General features: G+C 42.4%; 1 protein-coding gene across 1 annotated transcript; it reads left to right on the top strand.

Annotated features, from left to right (window-relative positions):
* Nucleotides 1–535: 535 nt before the first annotated feature.
* Nucleotides 536–10,784, top strand: sik1 (salt-inducible kinase 1). The gene is made up of 14 exons (XM_080038642.1): nt 536–735; nt 1,301–1,501; nt 1,609–1,725; nt 4,843–4,906; nt 5,035–5,196; nt 5,593–5,717; nt 5,810–5,933; nt 6,034–6,254; nt 6,475–6,624; nt 6,718–6,822; nt 6,971–7,196; nt 7,292–7,546; nt 7,678–7,867; nt 7,975–10,784. Exons 2-14 carry the CDS (start codon nt 1,352–1,354, stop codon nt 8,492–8,494), a joined length of 2,409 nt encoding a protein of 802 aa, XP_079894768.1. The 5' UTR covers nt 536–735; nt 1,301–1,351; the 3' UTR covers nt 8,495–10,784.
* Nucleotides 10,785–24,265: the final 13,481 nt, after the last annotated feature.

The raw sequence follows: 24,265 nt of genomic DNA on the forward strand, positions 1-24,265 counted from the left end.
TTTTACTTTTAATAGTGTAAAATATAGGCCAGCAGAGAACGAATGAAAAATAAATAGTTTTAGTCAACTCTATGAAAACAAAACCAACTGACAATCACCAGTTGCTTCCTGTTTCTGTTTCTAATGAAGCAGCGCGCGCAGCCTGTGTGGTGGTGTCTATGGGTGGTGTGCATGGTGGTGTGGCGCGAGAGAGAGGAGGCAGCCCGCGAGCAAAGAAAGCCCGACAGAGGGAAACATCACGTGGTGACACGACTGACGTCACCGTCCCCCATCTCTAAGCAACCCCTCCATCACCACTCACGTCACCGTGCGCCCGAGCCGCTCGGTTGCCCAGCAACCATTGCCTTGCGCGAGGGTTCGGCCTTGCCTTGCACCCAGCTTGCAGCTCTGACGCGGGTGTGACGTCAATAAGGTGGGTATCAATTTGTTATGGTGGTGGTGTAAGGGAGGGGGAGAGGGAGGGAGGAGGTGGAGAAGGAGGAGTTCCCCCTGTGAGTGCCGAAGCCCTCTGCTCTGCATTCCGGCGGAGCGCACAGCCACACACCGGCCGCAGCTCAGTCCTGGGCCGAGAGAGACTTGTTGTATGAAGTCAAAGTAAAAGACGGGAGGGAAAAAGTTTCCTCGTTGTGTTGATGTTATTATTTTATTGTTGTCGCTCTGGTTGTGGAATGATTTACGTTTCATCTGAGAGCTGTCTAAACTGTGAGAGAAGGTGGTTTATGCCCGCTCTGTAAGGTAAGAAGGCACTTTTCTTTTTCTTCCTCTCATATTTTACAGAATAAGGCAATATTTGCTTTAGCATATATATTTTTTTTTTTACATTCCCTGTCCAAGCCTTAAGCTCTCTTTTGGTTTTGCTCTTCTACTTTCTATCTAACCCATGTCTATTTAACACAAAAGAGTTACCTAACTAGGCTATATTTTCTCACTGAATTATGGCTAGGGGATTACCACATCAGGAAAATGCACTGTAGGCCTATATTTTTCAAAGCCTTGCGTTTTAAAGTATAGTTTCTAAGCCTTAATGGAATGCGTATTTGTTCCCTTAAATAATTTTTAAACTGTGAAGAAAATGTTGATTGCACCTTACTCACTTTAGGCTGGTGTGCCCAGTGAACTCATTTGTTATACAACCAAGTGTTCACACTGCTGCACCAGGGATATGCGTATATATCTATGCTACTGATTTTAAGTTGATCTGGACAAAAGCACAAGCAACATTTTATAGTAGGCCTATAGTGTTGAAAATAAGATCTATTCAGTAAAATACAAACCAATGTAATGTACTTTGTCCCTGCAGGTATTAGCTTTAAACTATCCCAACGCTGTAACTCCAGACTGTTGGTGAACCATGGTGATCATGACAGAGAACAGGGTTCCTCAGTCCAGCTCTGCCCAGGGAAGGCCACTGCAGGTCGGCTTCTATGAGATCATCCGCACCCTGGGGAAGGGGAACTTTGCAGTGGTGAAACTGGCCCAACATAAAGTCACCAAAACACAGGTCAGCCACTGTCCTCCTAATTTTGATTCTAAATACATTTGATATCTAATATATAAATTATTTTATTTATTATTATTTTTTTTAACAATTTGCTTTTGGTTTTCCAGGTTGCCATCAAGATCATTGACAAGACCAGACTGAACCCATCCAACCTTGCGAAAATTTACAGAGAGGTGCAGATAATGAAGCTGCTTAACCACCCCCATATTATCAAACTCTACCAGGTATGTATCTAATCTTTTGATCTAGTGTTGGCCTTGCACACATTTGTATATGTGCAGAATGGTGTGTGAGTCTGGCCGTGCAATTTTCAACCTGCGTTACATCCAAAATGTGTGGCAGCAGCAGTGTGTGCAGGGAGCCAGTCTTAACGTGTGCATGATTCTTTGCTAAATGTGAACGCGTTTCATTTTAATGACAATGTTGAGGTGCAGAGCATGGTGCCTTTTGTATATAGGTGAATGCAGTGGTGCCTTTGCGTGTGGCAAAATAAGGGGTATCTGTTATCTAAGTGGTTTGTACCGGCTGGCTCTCGGAGCATATTGAATCATAAGTACAGCAGGGCAACATCATTGTGACCTCCCTTCTGTGTGTGTGTGTGTGTGTGTGTGTGTGTGTGTGTGTGTGTGTGTGTGTGTGTGTGTGTGTGTGTGTGTGTGTGTGTGTGTGTATGTGTTAGAAAGCGAGAGAGAGAGAGAGAGAGAGAGAGAGCAAGAGAGAGACATAGAGAGAGAGAGAGTGCTGGGAACAATGCATGTCCAATACGTCAACAGTTATATAATAGTAGAAGTGATTGCAGAGATATAGGAAGCAGAGAACAGTCTGCAGTGTCAGGTAATGATCCACAGGTCTGAGCATCAAGTCTAATTAACATCTGTTAAAGCCAAGTGCAATGTGTCTGTGCGTCACGTGAAGAAGGCAACCCCACAAAGCTTTACTGCTAATCAAATTGAAGACTTAGCAAGAATCAGCTTTCCCCTGTCCTCACCGGGCCTTTCCGAGTACCGTGGCACGCGTCTGGCCAACAAACACAAACAAAAAACCATGCAGACAAATGCACAATTCTGTTTCTTTCTAAAAATAAATCTCTTTCTTAATCTGGACTTATTTTCTATTTAAGCAGCTGAGCTTTGTTTACCATGAAATCATGTCTGGACTGCAAAAATAAGGAGCATTATTGCACATTATTCCAAATAAAACTCCAGAAACAGTGTTTCCTGTGAGACACAGTGATTCAGACAGATTCAAACACCACTATGAAGTAGAGCTGAGACAATTGTTTCAAATATTAGTTGAATAATAATAATAAGGATTTGCTGCTTGTCTTTGTCTTATTTTTCTTGTGACAGTAAATTAAATACAATTGTGTTAAGAACAGAACAAATGATTAATTGACTAATGGAAAAAATAAATGTTATATATAAATCTAACCATGTTATATTTTAATTTCATAAAAGTTATAAAATTACTTAATAATTAAAAGTTGAGATGGGTGATATGGTGTGTAAGATTGTTCTACAGTAGATATATTGTAGCAGACCAATTAGTTAGTAAACTGGCTTACTTCACTGTAATACAGCATACAAGACCAGGTGATGATGTCATCCTAATCAGTATTATGGTTTACTCCATCCAGCCCTTATACACACGAACACGCACATAGTGTGAACAGATTTTTTTTTTCAGACTCAGTGTTTCAGACAGTGTACAGATCGCCCAAGTACTTTGAAGGTAATCAGTGTTTCCCACAATAATATAGATAGATTGGATGAATGCCTCCAAATTCCAGTTAAAAGTGCTACCACAGCTCTAAGCTTACATGGATGACCTGCAGCATGTGATGCCTCCTGAGCTCAGGTTTTCTGAGGTGAAGCAAATCAGATGGTTGTTACCGAATAGCAGCCGTCTCCTCAGCAATTCAACCCGTCTTGTGGCATAAGACCATCTTGTGATCCAAGGGATACATCATCCTCTTAGTGTCAGTGCAGTTTTTTGGGGGGATGGGGTGCAGCACTCTGAGACCCCCGGCCTGATAAATCAGCTGCTGCTTTTGTTCATGATAGCAAAGTGTCTGTTTTCCTCTATCGTCAAGGATTACAGGAGCCTCTCCCTCCCTCTTTATCTCGGCCTCTCGTTGACTTTGTATCATTCGCACACTCCCCTCGTATCCTCTCTAACCCTACAGGTGTGGCAGTCAATAGAATCTTTCCTGATATGATGTGCTGTGAAGACCAGCTTTGTTCAAACCCAAAAAATTAGAGAAGATTTATTGTTTCCAAAGATACCAAAATTGTCAGGCGGGCTTAGGAGAAATGTGTACGAAATCTTAAATAATAAAATTTGGTGGAAAGATGCAGCCATTAAAACGACCAAAGCAACTTTATGGCAAAAGGGCAAACATGGAGGACAAGTGTTTAATCTTCCCTGTGGGCTGGTTGAAGGGTCCTTGACGTGCCATGCGTGTTCTTCAGAGCGCTGACGTCATCTGCACCTCAAGGTGACAGAGCCCCAGAGTGCTGGCCTATCTCACAGATAAAGATAAAGACGAGGTCCCGCTCAGAGGAATTTGTCCGTTGAATCATTCTCTGCTTGGTTTTCTATAGGAGGAAAATAAATGAAAAGAGTAAAGCGCCACCATTTTGTGGAATTGTGTGACATTTGATTCCAAGTTGACCAGAAGCATTACCCAGACAGGGGTTTGTCATCCAACTAAAATTGCATTGTAGTTGTGTGACCTTTCGGTTCAACCGCACTGAGCCCTCCTGGGAAATTGAGGCTTTCTATGAGCTTCAGGAAAGGATTAGGAGGTGCGTCTTTCCGTCCTACATAGCCCACTGGGCAGTGAATGATTGCATTTATAGTGATTTTGAGGTGGGACCCATGTGAACAACTCGTGTGAATCTGTCTCTTTGTTTCCTAGAACTAAAGAGATAGGGGTAGCTTGAAATTCAACACTCGTATCCGTAAACAACCAGTGTTAGTCTCAGATTGTCCAATCATTTGATACCAGTTTGTTCTGAGTTTGTGTTTAGGTGTGTAAATAGGTTTTTAAAACATAACATCACATAAAATGCATGCAGGAAGTCACTGGCGGCTGGCTTATGTAACAGGGCATATCATGGAAAGCCAGGGTGCTGGTGTGTTGTGTGTGGGGAACAAGTACTGTAAATGGAGAAGTTCGAGAGGGGGAATTTTTGGATGGAAAAATGTCTCATGGCCAGAGTTGCCTGAAGCAGGCTGAAGTCAAGGACTTGGAACAGGTTTTGCTTTGTCATCACCAGCTGCTCATGACCCATTTGAGTCTAAACTCTTGTCTTTTTTCCCTCTCTTGTTTCCCGTAGGTCATGGAGACCAAAGACATGCTGTACATTGTGACAGAGTATGCAAAGAACGGAGAAATGTTTGGTGAGTTCACCGTTCAAATTGTTTTTTATTTATTTTACTTGTTAAATTGAATGTACTAATGTAATATCACACCACATACTTTCCTTCTCCAATATGGATTTACACTAAAATATCCCCTCTCCCTTCAGACCACCTGACCTCGAATGGCCGTATGAGTGAAGATGAAGCAAGAAAGAAGTTTTGGCAGATTCTCACTGCCGTGGACTACTGCCATCAACACCACATCGTTCACCGTGATCTCAAAACCGAGAACCTGTTGCTGGATTCCAATATGAATATCAAGCTGGCTGGTAGGTCTACCATAAACTGTTATCATGGCTACTATTTTGCCATAAGGAAGGTGTTGTTTAATGTGACACAGAGGGTTAATATATTTTACTTTAAAACTGACTCTATCTCTCTGTTGCTCCCGGCTAAAGAAAGTAGCTAGAGCTTTGCGATTCTATTATAGCCTTAGTCTCCGAGAGAAGACAACTAGTCTTTTGTGCGAGAGATGGTATGTTGACGTAACCTTGTTTGGAACTCGTCCATTAATCTCTTTGAACATGATGATGATAAATTACTCAACTTGAGACTGCAGGCAACTCATTTGCATTCCAGCATCCCAAGCTCCTTGGGCTGTGATGTAGAGAAAACAACGTTTGAATAACAAAATCCTTTTGTGTTTCTCTGCCCGTGTGTTATAGACTTTGGATTTGGAAACTTCTACAATGCCGGGGAGCCTCTGTCTACGTGGTGTGGCAGCCCGCCTTACGCTGCCCCCGAAGTGTTTGAAGGAAAAGAATATGAGGGGCCTCAGCTCGACATTTGGGTAAGCCTATACAAGGAAAATATAGACATTATTAAGCCAAACATAAATTCTTTCCTATGCTAATATTCTCCTTTTTGCTCTTTCCTTCACAGAGCCTTGGGGTGGTGCTTTATGTTCTTGTCTGCGGCTCTCTACCATTTGATGGAGCCAGCCTTCCTACGCTCAGACAGAGAGTCACAGAGGGGCGATTCAGAATTCCTTTCTTCATGTCTCAAGGTATAACAACAATAAATCCCAACAATACTGCTATTAACCAATTCTGTCTAAATCCAAAGTGATCAAAATCCAAGACTAAGTGCTTGTTTTTGTCCTCCAGACTGTGAAAATCTGATCCGTAAGATGCTGGTGGTAGACCCAGCCAGGAGGATTAGCGTGGCCCAGATCAAGCAGCATAGATGGATGCTTGCAGACCCAACGGCCGCCCATCAGACTCTAAGCCATTCCCTGACCGAGTACAACTCAAACCTGGGGGACTACAGTGAACCTGTGCTGGGCATCATGAACACACTAGGCATTGACCGCCAAAGGACTATCGAGGTAACTAAATACTTGAAACAGTTTGTTTTTCTATAAAATTGTTGTCATCTCCAAAGAGATATAGCAAGCCTGAACACATACTTACACCTGGCATTCAATTAAAGGCATATAAATAGGAGGAAGAGCTGATTAAAGCCATAAAGAGTGGAGATGGATATAAGCTTGCAGAAAGTAAACAAAGTGGCAGAATCATTCATTTATTGTTGGTCCTTTTCCTCAGTCTCTGCAGAGCAGCAGCTACAACCACTTCTCTGCTATCTACTACCTGCTGCTGGAGAGAGTGAGAGAGCATCGTGCCCAACAGCTGAGCCGCCAGTGTGGAACCTGGAGCCAGAGACCCAGGAGCACGTCCGACACCACCAGCCCAGAGGTGAGCACTCCAGCTGGATGTATTGTATTACTGATCTAACCTGCTGCTTGTGCTCAAAGTCTCATCAATTTAGTTACCTCTGCTTGCTTTTAGGTGATTATGGAGTCCACCGACAGCTTTAGGACATATTCACTTCCAGCCAACAGCAGTCCTCCAGTTTATTCAGAGAAGGAGTGTGACCAAGGCGGACTGTTCCAGGTAAACATATTTTGCTTAAACTAGCTTATAGGTCAGGAGACCTCACCTTCCACTCTGATTCTTATCTGCTAATAGACCAGAAGCAAATACAGCACCCCTTGTGCCTGCCATCAATCAGTGGCTAACATTCGAACTCTTTCTGTTTCAGCGTGTGGTGTTTCCAGTGGAGGCCAGCCTGAACCGATTGCTCTGGAACCGCTCCATTTCACCCAACAGCCTGCTGGAGACGAGCATCAGCGAAGAAGTGCGACCCAGGGACCTGGAGGAGGAGGAAGCTACGCAAACATTCAGCCCCCTTCTCTCTCCCACCACCACCTCCCGTAGACACACTCTGGCAGAGGTGTCGGCTCGTTTCCACCAGTGCAACCCTCCATGTAAGTATGTTGTACGTGTGTACAATAGCAAAACGTCTAACCCCTTTCAGTCAGACATACAGAGTCTAATTTCTTCCATGTGTCTTTTTCTGTAGGTATTGTGGTCAGTCCCTCCGATGCCGCCTCTTCTGACGGCTGTCTGAAGTCCTCATCCAGCCCAGCCCCCATTCTGCAGGCCGCTTTGGGTGATATGTCGACACTTCTGGCCTCTGGGGCCAATGGTGGAGCCCTGCTGCCTGCTAGGGCTCCTCTGGCCCTCTCCTCCCACATGCTGCCCCAGGCCCAGGGCAGCCTTCCCGCCGCCAGCTTCCAGGAGGGCCGCAGAGCCTCCGACACCTCCCTCACACAAGGTACGGGAGCGTGACCAATTAAATCAAGTGCCATTAATCCACTCTCATTAAAAATTTTCACATGTCTCACGTGTCACATTATAGGATAATAAAAGGAGTATTGTGTAACACTTTCCCATGCCTTTCCGCAGGCCTCAAAGCTTTTCGCCAGCAGCTGAGGAAAAACACACGCACTAAAGGGCTTCTGGGATTAAATAAGATCAAGGGTCTCACGAGGCAAGTCGCTCCTCCGTCCTTGTGCAACCGCGGGAGCCGAGGGTCACTGGGTCCAGCCCTGTCCGAGCACCGCAGCATGTTGGAGGAGGTGCTGCACCAGCAAAGGTAAGATGCACACTGTTAATAATGTAGATCAGAAGTTTTTCAGGGGGGGAATGATGAAATAAAAATAAAAAAGTTGAGAGTCTGACCTTCTGTCTTCTGTTTTCCAGGATGCTACAGATCCAGCACCAACCGCAGCCTCAGGCCCAAGCCACTCAGCCTGGACCTTCCCAGAAGCCCCTGCTCTTTCTGGCCCAGCAGCAGCAGTCCCCCTCTCCTCCACTTACCACTGTGTTTGCTGCCTCCTCCATGTTCGACGCCCCCACCCCGTCCGCCCTGCCTCCCCAGCAAACCTCAGTGGCTCTACAGCACGGCGCCTGGCAACCAATCCTAAAGAGCTCCTCCTCGTCCGGCTGCTCATCGCCCCCCTCATCCTGCTACTCCTCTTCTCTGTCCCCCGTGGCCTCTGCTGCTTTCCTCCTGGAGGCTCGTCTGCACATCAGCCAGCAGACCCACCCTCAACCCCAGAGCGGCCTCCAGCAGCAGCTCCACTCCGCAGCACAGGGCAACTTCCTCATCATGTCCAAACCAGCGGTGTGGAGCCACGGCTCAGAATCCAGCACAGAGCCTGACATGCAGGAGTTGGGTCTGTCTTCGCAGCAGCACAGTAGCTGTGTGATGGTGAAGTAAAAACACCAGCCATCCAGTCCAACGATTGTTCTCTCTGTGGAAGACGCTCACAGCAAAAACTCTTTGATTGATTTTAAGCCGAGAAGCAAACAGAGCATTACAGAGCATTAGCGAGAGGAAGGAACAAAAAGCAAATGCAAGCGAAGTATTTATACTTTATTTAACAACATGTGGTACACATGATGAGTGTCCACACACGTGTGTATGTTGTGTATGCTTTTGATCTTTTATAAGCTTAAGACTAAGCAATAACCAAACTCTGGACAAGGTGTTAAACCTTGTATCACACAGCCAGAGAAGCAATAATAGACTGAAAGACTCTCATCCAGCTCCCTGATGGACTCACTTGAAGGAAATTAGAGCTGATGTTAGCCGATACGACTACGTTTCACAGGTTTTGATGCTGTCTAAGTTAACTATTGAATTTTTATGATCACAGGAAGGCTCCCTCTTCCTCATTCTTTTTTTAGTCACCGTTTGTGTCATTTCCTTTTCTTTATGTTTTTCTCTTGACTGAACAGAAGACCAAAATGTTCTCTTCTAGTTTTTCCCACTTTGTTGGCTTTCCTGAAGAGACATTTCGCTGTAGCAGCGCAATGAACAGTATAATGCCCTGAGCTTTCAAACGTTCGATGAAGAAGTTGAAATTAATTTGTATTTAAACTGTGATTTTTTTATTTTTCCTGTGCAAGATAAGTGTAGCTACGCTACTGCTGCTTTTACCTCAAGGCGCAAAAAGACTGCTACAGTATATCATCTTCAGCCAAAACTAAAGGAAGATAGTGTCTCGCGGATTAAGCACTGTCTTGTCAGAGGCTTTCAATACCTCCTCAGGCAATGATTTCGGAACAGAAAAAATCCACTAACATGTCCACAGTCATGCTTTTCTCTTGGACAGAACAAAGACTGGGAACTGTGCAATATTTCACATTGAAATACAAAGTAAAGACTCTTCATAGGATGATCAAAATGTACATGTATAATTGCCTGAGGTTGTTGCTGTAATTACTTTTAATTTGACTGTTTGCTGTGTTAGCTTGCTGACTAGAACAGGTACTAGTTATGTAAATGAATAACATGATACTGTAGAAACTGAGGGGAGGACATTTAAAAAATGCACACATCATACCTTGTAGTTCGTTAACTGAAAGGAAGAATTTGGGTTTTACCAAAGAATGATCAGCACAAGATACACTACTGACTTTTCAATTTGAATGCTGTCTCCAAATGTAGCATGGTGGTTAGCTATTATTTTCACGCCATTTCTGTAGCTTCTGCTGTGAGGAGACATCTTCTGCCACCAAATCCTAATGATACACATGTTATATCAATATCAATAGCTTTTACTATCAGGACCATGGTGGTATTCATTTTTGTACTTTTCTAGAAAATGAAAGTAAAAAAAAACATAAAAATCAGACCATAGCAATACCATGTTGGGCTGGAAGCTGAACTTTCTCCAGATTTGTGTATGTGGCTAGAAATATGTAAAACTTACCTGAAACATGCTGAATTAGTTGTGCAGTCGGTTCACAAAATGTATTAGAAAGTTGAAGGAGCTAGGTTAGTTCAGTCATATCTGTGAAGCGTATTCCTATGTTGGAAACATGCAGTGTTGATATTTTCTACCCAAAATTATTTTGGTTGGCTGCATTGACTACCAACACCTGTGCCTTTATCTGAACAAACCCACGATCAGAGGTCTCCATCTCTGATCTTACACTGAAGAAAAACAGACGAGTTGTGTTGTTTACTGGCCATTCACTCAGAAGCCCCTTTTGATATCTCCTCTGACCTTCTTCTCTTCTGTGAATCTGACCTTTGTCCTTGCTATGGAAACAGAAGCAAGAATTGCACTTTATCCATATTTCTTATTGCTGATTTTGTTTTTTGGTTTCTCATGATGAGAAAACATCACAAAACTATAGTGACACTAAAATGTCTGTTGATGCAAATCTGTAAGATGACCCATTTTGATAATAAGAAGTATTTCATTTTCATTTTTTTTCTGATTTGATACTTGACTGCGAGCATATGTCTGTCTGAGTGATGTGTGAGTGAGTGAGTGAGTGAGTGAGTGAGTGAGTGAGTGAGTGAGTGAGTGAGTGAGTGAGTGAGTGAGTGAGTGAGTGAGTGAGTGAGTGAGTGAGTGAGTGAGTGAGTGAGTGTGTGTGTGTGTGTGTGTGTGTGTGTGTGTGTGTGTGTGTGTGTGTGTGTGTGTGTGTGTGTGTTTGTGGAGGAGGAAGAGAACGAAAATAGGAAAGTATGTTAGTTCAAGAAAGATTGTTTATTTATATGGCTATTTATTTAAATAAAGTTCACTTCCTAAACTCCATGTTGTTTGAATTTTTCAATTCATACATTGGGTATATTTACTGACTGACACATTAGCTTAGATACAACAGTGCTCTTTTACAATGTTTTGCATGCAGTTTCATTCATTTTATTCCTTTACAGATATAAAATATAACAAATAATTATTAGGAGATTTCTCAAGGAAGTTGACTATTTTTTATATTTAATAAGTTAGAAACTTGCAATTATGGTTAAATAAATGTTATAGTTTGATATGCTTAAAAACTGCAGAGCTCAGCTACACCAAGCCAAAATGCACTTCATCATTTTGATATTACAGTATATTTAATTTATGTTCGAATTTGAATATTCTTGTGTTTATTATTTTTCTAATTATATTCTATAATTCACACTCATCTTTTAATACAGCCTTAGGCAAATCTGCACTTAAAGGGATGGTTCAGTATTTTTGAAGTGGGGTTGTATGAGGTATTATGCATAGTTATGGCGCTTTTCCACTGCGTGGTATCAGCTCAACTCGACTCAACTCGCATTTTTTGCGTTTCCACCGCAAAAACATGGTACCTGGTCCCTGGTAGCGGCTGCTTTTTCGGTATCGCCTAGCTCTAGGTTCCAAGCGAGCTTAGCCGATGCTAAAAGGTGATGTCTGCAGATTGCCGGCCACTGATTGGCCAGGGACTTCCGGCTTCATTCTGTTGTATATTCTCCCAAACTCTCCGGGACTTTTCAACTGTATTTTGTCTTGCAGTGCAGTACTATTTGCAGTGGTGCTGCTACCAAATCCAAGTTGAGCTAAGTCGAGTTGAATCGAGTAGAGCTACATGTGCGGTGGAAAAGTGCCATTAGTCTGTTACCTAATGGAGTTGGCGGTCAGCGCAGTCCTTTAAAGGAGTTTGGGAGAGAAGTCGCTGTAGCATAACTCAGCATTACCAAACTTTTTTAAATTAATTTGCTGACTGCTATATTCATAAGGTAACAGACTAACTATGCACAAGTACCTTCAGTTCAAAAATATTGAACTACCCTTTAAAGCCACTACGAGTAACATGGCACGTTGGCGTCCCCTTTGGACAAAAGTGGTAGTATTTTTACGACGCCCGCTGTCGCAAAGCTGTTTTCTAGCTCGTGCCAGGCGTGCACGAGTGTGTGTGTGAACTGAGAAGGGCGCAATATAGTGCATGTCCGTGTGTTGAAAGTGTGAGGACTCTTTTCGGCTCCGTGAGAGTGGTTTTGACACTGCATCAACTAATGCCAGTCAGTGCTACACACACCTGATTGCAATGAGTTGATGCAGCAGCGTCACCTAACTACTCTCTCTCACGGAGCTGAAAGATTACGTGTCCTCACAGAAAGCGAATGAACGAGAGACGGCAGTTAGTATGGATCACGATGAGGTAATGTGACCATAGAGCCTGCACGAGCGAACCGAAAATCGGACTGGGTGTGCGACCAGACCAAAAACTATATAAAAACGTCTTTCTTTGCACTGATGGTCTCGTTTGCTGTTAAAGGTAATTTATGATTATCAGAGGAAACATGAGGCTGTTTAAAAGATATTTAAATGTTACTCGTAGCTGCTTTAACTGTTGGTGTTTAATGAGCATGTGACACAAAACCCCTTGAATCTTTCAATCAAATGATCCATATTCTGAAGAAAAGTGAGTTCAGTTAATAAAAGGAGGCTGTCTTTTACGTAGACATTACTACTTGTACTTGTAATAATTAGCAACGACAAAGCCTACAAGTAATTATTCTGGTGCAACATAAACATTGTGTGTTCACTGACTGCTGTTTAATTAAGTACGGGTCCACTGTTTACAGGGGACCCGTAATTATTACTCTCCACCATACTTATTCTTACTTCTTTTTATTCTGCCTCAAATTTCTAGCTGCTTCTCCTCCCACACCGTTTCACGCAGACATGCAAAAATTTCACACAACGTGCGTCCCCACCCCACGGGGTGTGCTATTATACAGTTTTTCCGATTTCCGCTAGGGGGCGCTGTAATGAAGTCCCGACTGAAAGAAGTTTGAGAGGCCACGCCCCGCACGCCGTAAGTCCGATTGACTTGAAATTTCTCACACAGGTGTATGTTAGGGTGCTCTACGAAAAAGCCTCTGGGACCATAAAAATTCTTCAGGGAATATTTCCCGCTAATTAGCATGAAGTGAAAAACAGCGTGTTATCCACAACTTTCTGCAATTTGACTGTATCGACACCAAATTTCTCATGAAGCCCCGGGGGACTACAATAAACATACCCGTAAAAGATTAGTTGGACAACTTGAAAAACATGGCCGCCATTGACCAAAAACTTTACGCAGGGGCGGGGCTTAATAACACGTTGGCCATAACTCCTTAACCATAGGTCCTATCATCATCAAACTTGCTGGGTATGTGCGGAAGTCATGTGGTAGCATGTCCATAGAAGCTTATCGAGGTTAACCCATAGGGGGCGCCACAAATGTCACCCAACTCCGATTGACTTGAAATTGATTACACTTGTACAGCTCATGGTGCTCTACAATATAGCCTCTCGGACAATAGGGTTCAGCCATTATTTTTTTTTTCGCCGCCATTGCCCAAAAAGTTTACGCAGGGGCGGGGCTTAATAACACGTTGGCCATAACTCCTTAACCGTAGGTCCTATCATCATGAAACTTACTGGGTATGTGCGGAAGTCATGTGGTAGCGTGTCCCTCGAAGCTTATCGCGATTAACCCATAGGGGGCGCCACAAAAGTCACCCGACTCCGATTGACTTGAAATCGATTACACATGTACAGCTCATGGTGCTCTACAATATAGCCTCAAGGAATTTTTTTTAAATTTCCGCTAGGGGGCGCTGTAATTAAACCCAGACTGAAGAAAGTTTGAGAGGCCACGCCCCGCACACCGTAAGTCCGATTGTTTTGAAATTTCTCACACAGCTGTATGTTAGGGTGCTCTACAAAAAAGCCTCTGGGACCATAAAAGTCCTTCAGGCAATATTTTCCGCTAATTAGCATAAACTGAAAAACAGGGTTTTAACCACAACTTTCTTTAATTTCACTCTATCGACACCAAATGTCTCACGAAGCCCCGGGGGACTGTGACGCACGTCTCCGAAAAATATCAGTAGGATAGCTTGGAAAACATGGCCTCCATTCACCAAAACGTTTACGCAGGGGCGGGGCTTAATTACAAATTGGCCATAACTCGTTGACCGTAGGTCCTATCGTCATGCAACTTGCAGGATACGTGCATAAGACATGTGCTAGCGTGGCCCTCTAAGCTTGTCGACGTTAACCCATAGGGGGCGCCACGAATGCGAAAAACGTAATTCGCCAATGCAATGTTTGCCAGGCCACGCCCCTTTCCCCCTGACTCCGATCGACTCCTCGTTTGTCGGACGTGCACGGCTCGCGTCGCTCTACGGTAAAGCCTCTCGGACCGCGGGGGTCGGCCGTGATTTTTTTCCTCCCCCGATTCACGCGGGCGACCCGTACTTTCCAAATCTCCGCGGGATTTCTAGTTTATTTTATGATAACTTGATAACCAATTATTTACTTGCAGAGTGTTGTTATTTTATCGATACCTGAAGAGTAAACAGTGGCACTGTCATACAGTTTGCTGGACAAAGCACTTTCCTATTCTCCTCACCCTCTTCCACTAACTGATGACGAGGCACACTGGTGATGCACTGCCTACCTGTGATAATGCCGTGATGCAGAGCGATGAAGCCCTGCACCCCCATCACCATCCTGCCTACCGGTTAGTCATAAAAGCAAGTACGGACAGGTGTCTGACAGGAAAGGCTACGTGGGAGACAAGTGAACCAGCAGCAAAAATTAGAAGCAAAACCATCCTAGTCAGGTGAAATATGTGGCCCTCCTCTCGCTCATTATCTACACAGAAAGTAGAGAAGCTGCTGCTCTTCAGTGGGGGATAATGGCCATCCTAATAAACGACTAAAGAAATGAAACTGTGAATAAAATTCCTGCAGGGCTGAATGATGTTCTGCATGTTCAAAATGTTGATTTGCTGCTTGCCACACATACAGATTACAGATACACTGTGGAGGGGGGGGGGCTTCACTGACACACTCACACACATGTTAATAACCTATTCCCAAACATTTGGCATATGACCCTCAGGGGAAGATGCTCCTGGGGGTTTTGGCTTGAAAGGAATGCTTTGCATTTGATGTCCAACCACCACAAACATGTCAGTCACCAACTGCTGCTGCCATGACCTTGTGTGGACTAACAAGCCTCTTGTGCCATGCTCTCAACAACACAGAGCGACCGACTGATTGATGGATGTAAGTACCTGCATGTCTTCTGTGCTGTTGTTGTTTTTAGCATAATTAATGTATGAAATACAGCTCACAGCGTTCACATTAAAAGACAACTTTAAATATGAGAGGGTGTTGCACTTGTGTGCAGGGTAACTTAATTGGCTCAACATGAGGAGTAATGGTAAGTAATGTTACATATACTGTAGATTCATAGTTTTATTCTTGTCAATAACTGTGATGCTACTGCAGGTAAAGATTTGTGCTCACAACTAAAACTCTTTTTTTTGTCATACTCATACTCTATGTAAATCCATGTGAAACATGTACTGTGTTTTCAGGTTTTCAAAGATGCAATCACAAGATACATTTGGGTTACATGTAAGAACAGAAATTAATGTTGAGCAGGTGCATGATAATGAAATCAGCATATAAAAACTAAAGAGTAGTGGGCCTAGTTGTCAGCCCTGTGGCACTCCAAGAAGAACATTTATTCTCATGAGAAAGGCTGCACTTCAAAAAACAAGTCCCAGTCTGAGAGGAAACCAAATCATACGGCAGGGAGGTATTTTTAACACGTATCAGTGACCGTGTTGTGACTGCAAGAGGATGCAGTTAAATATAAACATACATACTGGAGGTACTGATATTTTCACACGGGGAGCAAGTTGTTCACTGGTGTTTGCTTATGTAATCATGTTGCCAATAAGATTCTTCCTTCCTGTACTTCCACTTGGGCTTAAGCCTTCTTGGATTGTCCTTGGAGAAGTCAGCATTTGTCTGTTGAGTATTGAGTATCCATATCAGGTCCAGAAATACAGAGGTGATGCTGTTTATAACGCTTTTTGTTGTGTAACTGTGCATGTAAAGTGAGCTCTGGGGGGATGGGATAGTTTCTGTCACCCATTGCAGAGACACACAGGACATAGTGTGGCTGGTACAGGAAGTTCCATGGAACAGAACAGGAGGGGCAGAGAAAAGGTAAATAAGGCTCGGAGATGGGCATGGCAGTACAAACAAAAGTATTATCAGAAAAATTTACTTAAAGTGACAAAAGTGAATTCCCCTAACCAACAAGAAAAATGGTTCCTGTGAGTGTTATATTATGTAAATAATAAATAAAATATAAATGAATAATGATATTATATTATATCATAGAAGAGTTTGCACCTATGAATTTATGTATTGGTCTAGGTAGCATTTTAATTTTGCAGTTGGCCTGGGTGAGCTAATATCAAATGCTGTATTTACAATTGTATATTATCACGAGTTCTATGGAATTTGAGTAAAGTAAGAAAATAAATAGATTACTGCCTTGTCCTTTAAGTAATTTACAAAAAATTCTGTTTTATTTTTGTTATGTTCAGAAGGGACACCATATTAGAAAAAAAACAGATGCAGGAGAGAAACGCCTGACTGTAGCATATGAGAGAGGAACTTTAGGTCTGATGACAAAATGGGGAAATTCAGATTCATAAGGTCAATTATACTGTCTGAGCCACGAGGTCTGTAACTATACAGCTGACTGGCCTGACTGAAGCACATTGAAACCCACTGAGAAATATTCTTAGAAGGCGTCTGTGGGAGCTTTTGGCTCTCTCCCCCTCGCTGAGAGATTATCACCCTCCTAATTGTGCGTACGTGAGTGAGGAACTGTACAAATGCGTCAGTGCCTATACACAGGCTTTCTGGCAGGATGAATATAAATACCAAAAGACTTTGTGGAGCTCGTTGAGGTTCAGAGCAGAGTAAATAAACAACTTCCGAAGTGCACGACAGGTCTCTGCCTAGCAGAGTTTGCTAATGCATTAGTGAGTTCACTGATGTGACTGGGAACAGCAGTAGCTTTAGAAACCTTTCAGTTTTTTAATGTCATTAAGCAATAGAGACTGAGTTAGTATGACCAGCAGTAGAAGCCAGACTTCTATTTTTTTTGTTTCATTCTCACAGATCTCTACAGAAGCCATTGGAAGAGATCAGCGATGCCCATATTTGTTTTTATTCAGTTATCTCGTGATGACAAGGTATTTAAGCTTGTTGTCCCGTGATCACAGGATAACATCATAATTACTTTCTATTTTATAGGCTGTAATCTTGATATCACAAGATAATGAACTGGTTTTGATGAGAAAATGAGTTATCTCGATCTCATGAGATAGTCACCACATCGAAACGTGATCTTGAGAAAACAAAGCTTGTTTTCTTGTGTTCACAAGTAAAATAACTTGTGATTATGTGATAACCTATTATATTAAAAGTAATGAGTGGAAATGTGCCTTTTCATCAAGAACTAATTAACTTGTGACCATGGGAAAACCAGCTTTGTTATCTCACGAACATGAAATGACAGAGTAAAAGAGCCGCTGTCGGATCCTGTAGATCTCATAGCATTGTTTCACGCTAAAAAACAGTGAAAGCCCTAAAACCCTGCTGTTGAATACATTTGAGCAGCTAGTCGCAATATTACAGTCAGAGATTTACCTCAGGGGCTGGTAGAGACCAAAATCAGAGATTAGAGAAAATAAATTATGCTCTTTAATTCATCATTCGCTACCAGAAAAAATCTGTTTCAAATACAACTGACTCGACTAAAGCTAATGTTGGCGGAAGTGAACAACAAAGGGGAAGAAACTCTGATTGTTTTTGTCAACTGTATGGACATGTTTATCACACGTCATTACAGAGAAATTGAAGTTTTATAGATTCAAGTTTTGCATTGTTGTCATGTTTTTTTCTATGTTGTCATGTTCTTAAACTATGAACTCAGTGTCAGGGAAATTCCAGCGTTTTTCAACCTATCACGTTCTCAGCAACCTTTCTGGTGATTTTGAGCATGTGCACATATTTTTGGAACACCAGGGGCCTGTTTCAGGTAGCTGGTTTTACATACTCTGGGTTTAACCCTGCGCTCTGAGTTGGTAAACTCAGAGCGCAGGGTTGATAAGCAACTCTGGGTTTTCGGTTTCAGAACAGTGGATCAGCGTTGGGTTAATCAACTCTGAGCGTGTTCACTCTGGGTGGAGCGTGTGCATAAAAGCCATCGTCAATGGATCGCTGATAACATGATTCACCATGGAAACAGAAGAAACAAATGATTGATCCTCCCACTTCTCCACTTCTCAAAAAAGAAAAAAAGAAATCTCCGCTCCTCCCACTAGAGTTAGAAATATTAACGAATGAGCTTATGGTAGCCTATGGAGAAGAATTAACGGGATATTGTCTCATAACTCTGATCTAATCTCCTCGGCAATTCAGAAAAAAAAACAGCAAACATTTTTTGTCAAGAGAATAATTTCGCTTCCGTATGAGAAGCCATAGTCTATTTTAAAAAGTTACGCATATCAGCTGTAAAGTAATAAAGCTGGCGCGGCACAGCATTGCTGCTGACAGTGTTTTATATTTGCTGTATAATATGTTGGCAAGCTATAGTCTAATAGCCTACTGTGCAGCAAACAGAACAGACTGTCGCTTCTTTTAAATGGGGAGTGAAAGACATTAACGTCAAGACACATTAGGTGACAGTTTCCATTGAAGAGCCTAATTGATTTATTACCAGATCCATTTTCCTCAAGTGATCACAGTTTACATTATTATATCATTTTTATATTCATATTAGGCTATTTAACGAGGCTCGTCTGTGACTTTAGGATCGCAGAAGTGAACTGTAACGATCGCGTGCAGCCGCAGCGTTACGTTAATCCACCTGACATAAATCTGTTCAGTGACACAGACGTTAAAAAACATACAATACAAATAGGTTTATTAATCTGAATGTAGAGCATGTCACGATGTGTAAGGTGGCCGCCTATATGAACGGACCGAGGGCTGAGAACAAGGCTACTGATCAGATAAATGATCGGTCAAACGTAAAATCATCAGGAAATGATAAAAACATCCCGATGGAGATTTCTACAGAGTGATTTTGCTTCAAACTGTACAGGGACGCGTGTGACAGTGACACTCTTTCTTCAGTCGGAGCTGCAGCGTAAAGTGAAAACAAACTCGGGTAGGTCTAACCACCTACCCAGCAGGTTAGACCCACGGCGTATGTTGCCGCAGTAACTGACTCTCGGTTGCACTGAACCTGCTACCTGAAACGGAAAACCCAGAGTTTCCACCAACTCAGAGCGAACAAACTCTGGGTTGCCTCAAAACCAGCTACCTGAAACAGGCCCCTGTTGATGAGTGACAAATGATCACACACAAGTGGTTTTGATTTCTTTGAATCCTGAGTGTCTCATTTAGGGAGGAGGCTCCAGGTTGAGACTGACCTTTAACACACCCATGACTGGAATTAGGACACAGCTTATGACGTAGCTAGGCAGCATCAAAACACTATAGAACAAAGCATTAGTAAGCAAGATGAAATGGCATTAGTCTGCCAAACGGCTATTGAGTTACTTTAATTATTAATAGTTTTCCACTTGCCAGGATTTTATAAATACAGAGGTCACAAATTCCCTCTAGCAGATCAACATCCACTGCATTTTGTTTTTCAATAGCCACCATGGTACAATTTATATTAAAAAGTATAAAATACATATAATTTAATTGTTTTACTGCTCAACTATATTGTATTACTACTTCCGTTTTTCTTCCATGTTTATTTTTCTTATCTTTTATTTGGACTAACCTTAATATAAAAGTCTGTAACAAATAATTGTCATTAATATAATTACGGCTTGCTGTAAATACTATAATGTACAATTTAAACACCTTCTCATGTCACATAAATTCCAGGCATAATGGCAGAGAACATGACCTCGGTGTCCTCAATGGCAGCTATGTCCCTGCTGGTGGTAACCCAATAAGGGCGGACTCCATGAATGTTTCTACGTGGCTTTGTGTTGCAATTCTGTGTACTTGTTAAAGCAGGCCAGTTTATTGGAAGACTTTAAGAAATAGATAAAATAGGCTGCTCAAAACATTGAAAATAATGACTCGAAACTACCTTTTTTTCATTTAAACTTTAAACGGTTAAATCCTCATCGCAGTCATCCCACCAAGTTTAAAATGAACTAGAAGCTATTATGTCCAAGAAACAAGAACACTATACAAGCTCATTGCCTTCACCATCTCACGCACCATTCAAAGCTCTAATCTACCACATACCACTCACACATGCAGCTTTGCCATTGTTTTTTTCACTGTGGCGACACCACCCAGGACTTTAATTTGGAGGCTCATACATCAGCCCAAGACTGGTGTGGCACTACAGTTCAGCGAGATTTAAGGGAAGCGCATAACACACATACACACACACAAACACACCCACACCCTCTCACACACACACAAACACACACACACTGTTTCAGCTGTGAGAGCTATGACGCACTTTGGGCTCAGTTAATATTGTACAGCAGGCTTTGGCGTCTGTGTGAGCATTCCTCTACAGGCATAGCATTCCATCGCTCTACTCTGTTCACTAAGCAGCTGTTTGCTTAGTTAGACTCATATATAGTACAGTAATCTTTGTACAGACATGAATACATGTATTTACACTACCGAACCAGCCACTTCATGTATATCCATTTAATATGTATTCATTTGCTCTGTTTGCATTGTTTACAATGTCCAGTAATACTTGGATGTTGCAGAAGCTGCATTACACACCAGCTACAGAGCCTACTGGTCAGAGAGCAGAGTGATTTTAGAGGGATGCTCCTTCAGTTTGGCTGTAATGAGGACCAGTACAGAAGGTCATTTCTGCCCGCAGCAATAATTATGTATGACTTCTGTGTAGGGAGAGGAGGTGCCTTCGATCAAAAGAAATTGACTATGCACATTTAGATTTTTTTTTAATACCCCTTTTTATTTATTTTTTTATTTTTTTTACTTAACAGAGATGATGGAGCGTAAGAGGAAGAATGATCAGAGATAGTCACAGTTCCTCGTGGCCCACGTGGCCGTATCATGACACAGGAGTGTCAGAAGTTGTGTCTCGGTGGAAACTTGGAGGGCTTGAAGTCAGACGGCTGGTGCGTCACTGGGCCCGACTCCTGGGCCTCCAGCTCCTCTTACACTTAGCTTTTGACACCACAGATACTGCTACTACTTAGTTGCTACGTGACCACATGTTGCAGGTGGGTATCATGGGTATCACCAGCGCTTGTAACCCTCTGCCCCTTGGCTCTTTCCTGCATCACAAGGAGGCCAGACTTTAGTTATCAAGACTTTTCTAAGAGGAAACCTTCTGATATCACATTTGCCACTGATACAGTTATTAAGAGCACTTCTTCATATCCTCCTGAACTCTTCACTGTCACCATAAATCTCTTAAATACATATTTTAAAGTTTTGTGTCTGATTGTTGTGGCTCTAGACGGTCTGTTGGTTGGTTGGTACACCACTTGGATGTAAATAACAACTTACAACAAACCAAAAACCACGTATGGTATGGTTCACGACAACAAATGTTGACAAATCTCTTCAGCTGTCTTCAGTGTTGTGCATCATGCAATTCAGTTGTACAAAAGGCCTTTCTCTTGCAAGTGAAATTAATACAATTCTTTGAATTAACAATTAGGTTAATCACTTAAGACATTTTATAGTCAAACAAATTGACTTGGTCCCCTTTGTCCACTATACAAAGTGAATTGAGTGAGGAATTGCTAAAAACAAACAACAAAACACACACACAAGAATGGCATATCTTTGAAAAGGAGGTTGTCAACTCTGTAGGCACACATGGTTATTGAAATTCAGATGAGAGACACAGAGAACAAAAAAAACACACAATCGGTCTTTGGAGGGTACTATGTGTGTGCACATCAGTACACAATCAATTTTTTTAGTTTGTGGCTACTCCATGACATCAAATGGAAATATGAATGTCTTGCGCAACCTTTCAACAGCCATTTTCCCAGATTCCACAGAGGAACTTGACCTATTAGATGTAGCTCACAAACCCTGTCATGCGCACATACAGTCATCTTCATCCCTGGCCCACATGGCATTAAAGATGGCTACAGCCACATTGCAATGTACTATTGGATTTTTCCTGAACAATATTAATACCACAACAATGAGCATTTGCCTGTTCCAGTATATACACACATGCACAAGAATTGTAGCTTTAGAAAAATATCTGTGTCAGCATTCCATCTGACTCTGTCACCAGCCTGCACTGACGTCAGCTACTCCAGTTTCACAATACAGTCTGCAAGAAGTCTGCCTTTAATTTAATTCTTCAGAGCTGCCGGTTATACAAGATTGCAGATATCTGGAAATGTGTGTGTGTGTGTGTGTGTGTGTGTGTGTGTGTGTGTGTGTGTGTGTGTGTGTGTGTGTGTGTGTGTGTGTGTGTGTGTGTGTGTGTGTGTGTGTGTGTGTGAGAGAGAGAGATTTTCTAAGTGGGTCATGTGTGTTTGCACAACCAGACAGAGGGCAGCGAAATGGGTCGAGTATGGGGGCAGGTTTAGCATTAGTCGGGCAGATTGTTTGAGACAAGAAGCAATATTTTGTTCCAGCACAGCAGTCATGAGGCTCTGTTGAATTTGTCGAGGTAATTAACAGTCTCCTCTGAGAGATTTGCGCCTCTCTTTTTTTCCCCCTCTTTTCCAATGCTGCTATGCACTGTGTCACGTAGGCCTACTCATATCCTTCCAGTGTCACAATGTACAGTTAATCCTCTGCTTGGCCGTGTCTCTGTTCATTTTCACCAGGTTCGACCCACACTTCCGAGCCCCTCTGTTGTAGCAGTTATTTCCTCTCTGGTGCACAGTCATGTTAGTTAATGCATGACCTTAAAGCTCCCATATTATGCAAATGCACTTTTCCGATGTTTTTGAACATAATTATGGGTCTACGGTGTGCCTACAGACTGCCAAAGTATATAAAAAAGAAAGCTCTCTCCTTTTCTCACTCTACCCTTTTCTGAAACCCTCCACCTCTCCCCCAATATACTCCAGTCAGAATTCTCCCCGTTTCTGACGTCAAAAACTGGAAAGCCAGAAGCTTCCACTGTGCAGTCCACCCCCTTTTTCTTATTGGTCCACGGCCCCGAGATCCTCTCGAAAAATATTCCTTCACCCCCATGTTGTTTGCTTGTTGCTAAGCGACAAGATGCCTGTAGTACGGCAAAACATGATGAATGTTGCATAATCCACTAATTTATCTTAACCACAGCAGCCTCGTTTTTAATAACACAACGGATAGGAAGCTACTTGTGCTTTTTTTCAAACAGTGAAACTGAAATAAATGTTTTTATTGGTATTTTTGGCTGACTGGTGTATAGCTATTAGCTTTGGGACAAGCATTTAGCTTTTGCTCATAAAAACATATTTCTATTCCCCACACCAGTCTGGAAATGCCTCGTTTTTAATAGGACAAAGGATTGGAATGTATACTGAAGAAGTCTGACTTTGAAGATAATTTTTTCACTGATTTTAGTGGTATTGTTAGCAGCTAGCTCCCGAGTTAGCTTCGCAGTAGCCACCATCTTTTGCAGCATTTTTATTGTGAACATGCCGTTTCCATTAGCGTGTGGCTGTCAGTGCATCTGTATGAACATAGTCTTTCATGTAGACAAGGATAGGTCATGTCAAACTGTTCAAAGTGTGTTACTAGCACTAGACCTGGTTCTTCTCATGGGTAGGCTAAACCTAACTGTGCTAACAGGCTATACGTCATCATTGTTTACAAACAGACAGAGGGCGAGGCGGATCTGGCTTTGCTTCCGGACAGGGGGCGGGGGGAGCTCAAAGATTGTATATTTACGAGGGGAGCTGCAGCTCTTTTAAAAAAATAGGCCATTGTGAGATTAGCTGAACATCAGCATAGTACAATAAATTATCTGAAAGTTTTTTTCAGCAAACAATTGAAGAAAAACGTATTAGGGACCACTAAGACCATATAATATGGTGTATAATAGAACCGAAAAGTGTATAATATGGGAGCTTTAAGTCAAATGGCAGGAACAAGCACTCTGTTCAAAGGAAGTGAGCACACATCCTGTTGACGTCATGATCTCGTGTTCACCTCGCTGAGGGAAAAAATGACAAATTTATTTACGACATTGCTGGACAAACACCTGTATGGAAAAGACTGGGGCCCAAACAAAGCAGACAAGGAAGTTGGGGGATTTCTCAGGAAGTTTATTCGGTATTTCCAATGGAGTTTTCTCCCCAGCTTGTACTTACTGTAGTGCAGGCGCTATACCAAGTTAGACCACGACGGGCT

Source organism: Ammodytes marinus (genome assembly GCF_949987685.1).
Source record: "Ammodytes marinus genome assembly, chromosome: 12".
NCBI classification, from domain to species: domain Eukaryota; kingdom Metazoa; phylum Chordata; class Actinopteri; order Uranoscopiformes; family Ammodytidae; genus Ammodytes; species Ammodytes marinus.

What these genes read in the sequence shown, in the direction of transcription:
- sik1 (XM_080038642.1), top strand. Translation starts at nt 1,352, where the DNA reads ATGGTGATCATGACAGAGAACAGGGTTCCTCAGTCCAGCTCTGCCCAG. An exon ending in AAAGAACGGAGAAATGTTTG is followed by an intron (nt 4,907 to 5,034) that starts GTGAGTTCACCG and finishes CTCTCCCTTCAG; the next exon opens with ACCACCTGACCTCGAATGGC. An exon ending in CGACACCTCCCTCACACAAG is followed by an intron (nt 7,547 to 7,677) that starts GTACGGGAGCGT and finishes GCCTTTCCGCAG; the next exon opens with GCCTCAAAGCTTTTCGCCAG.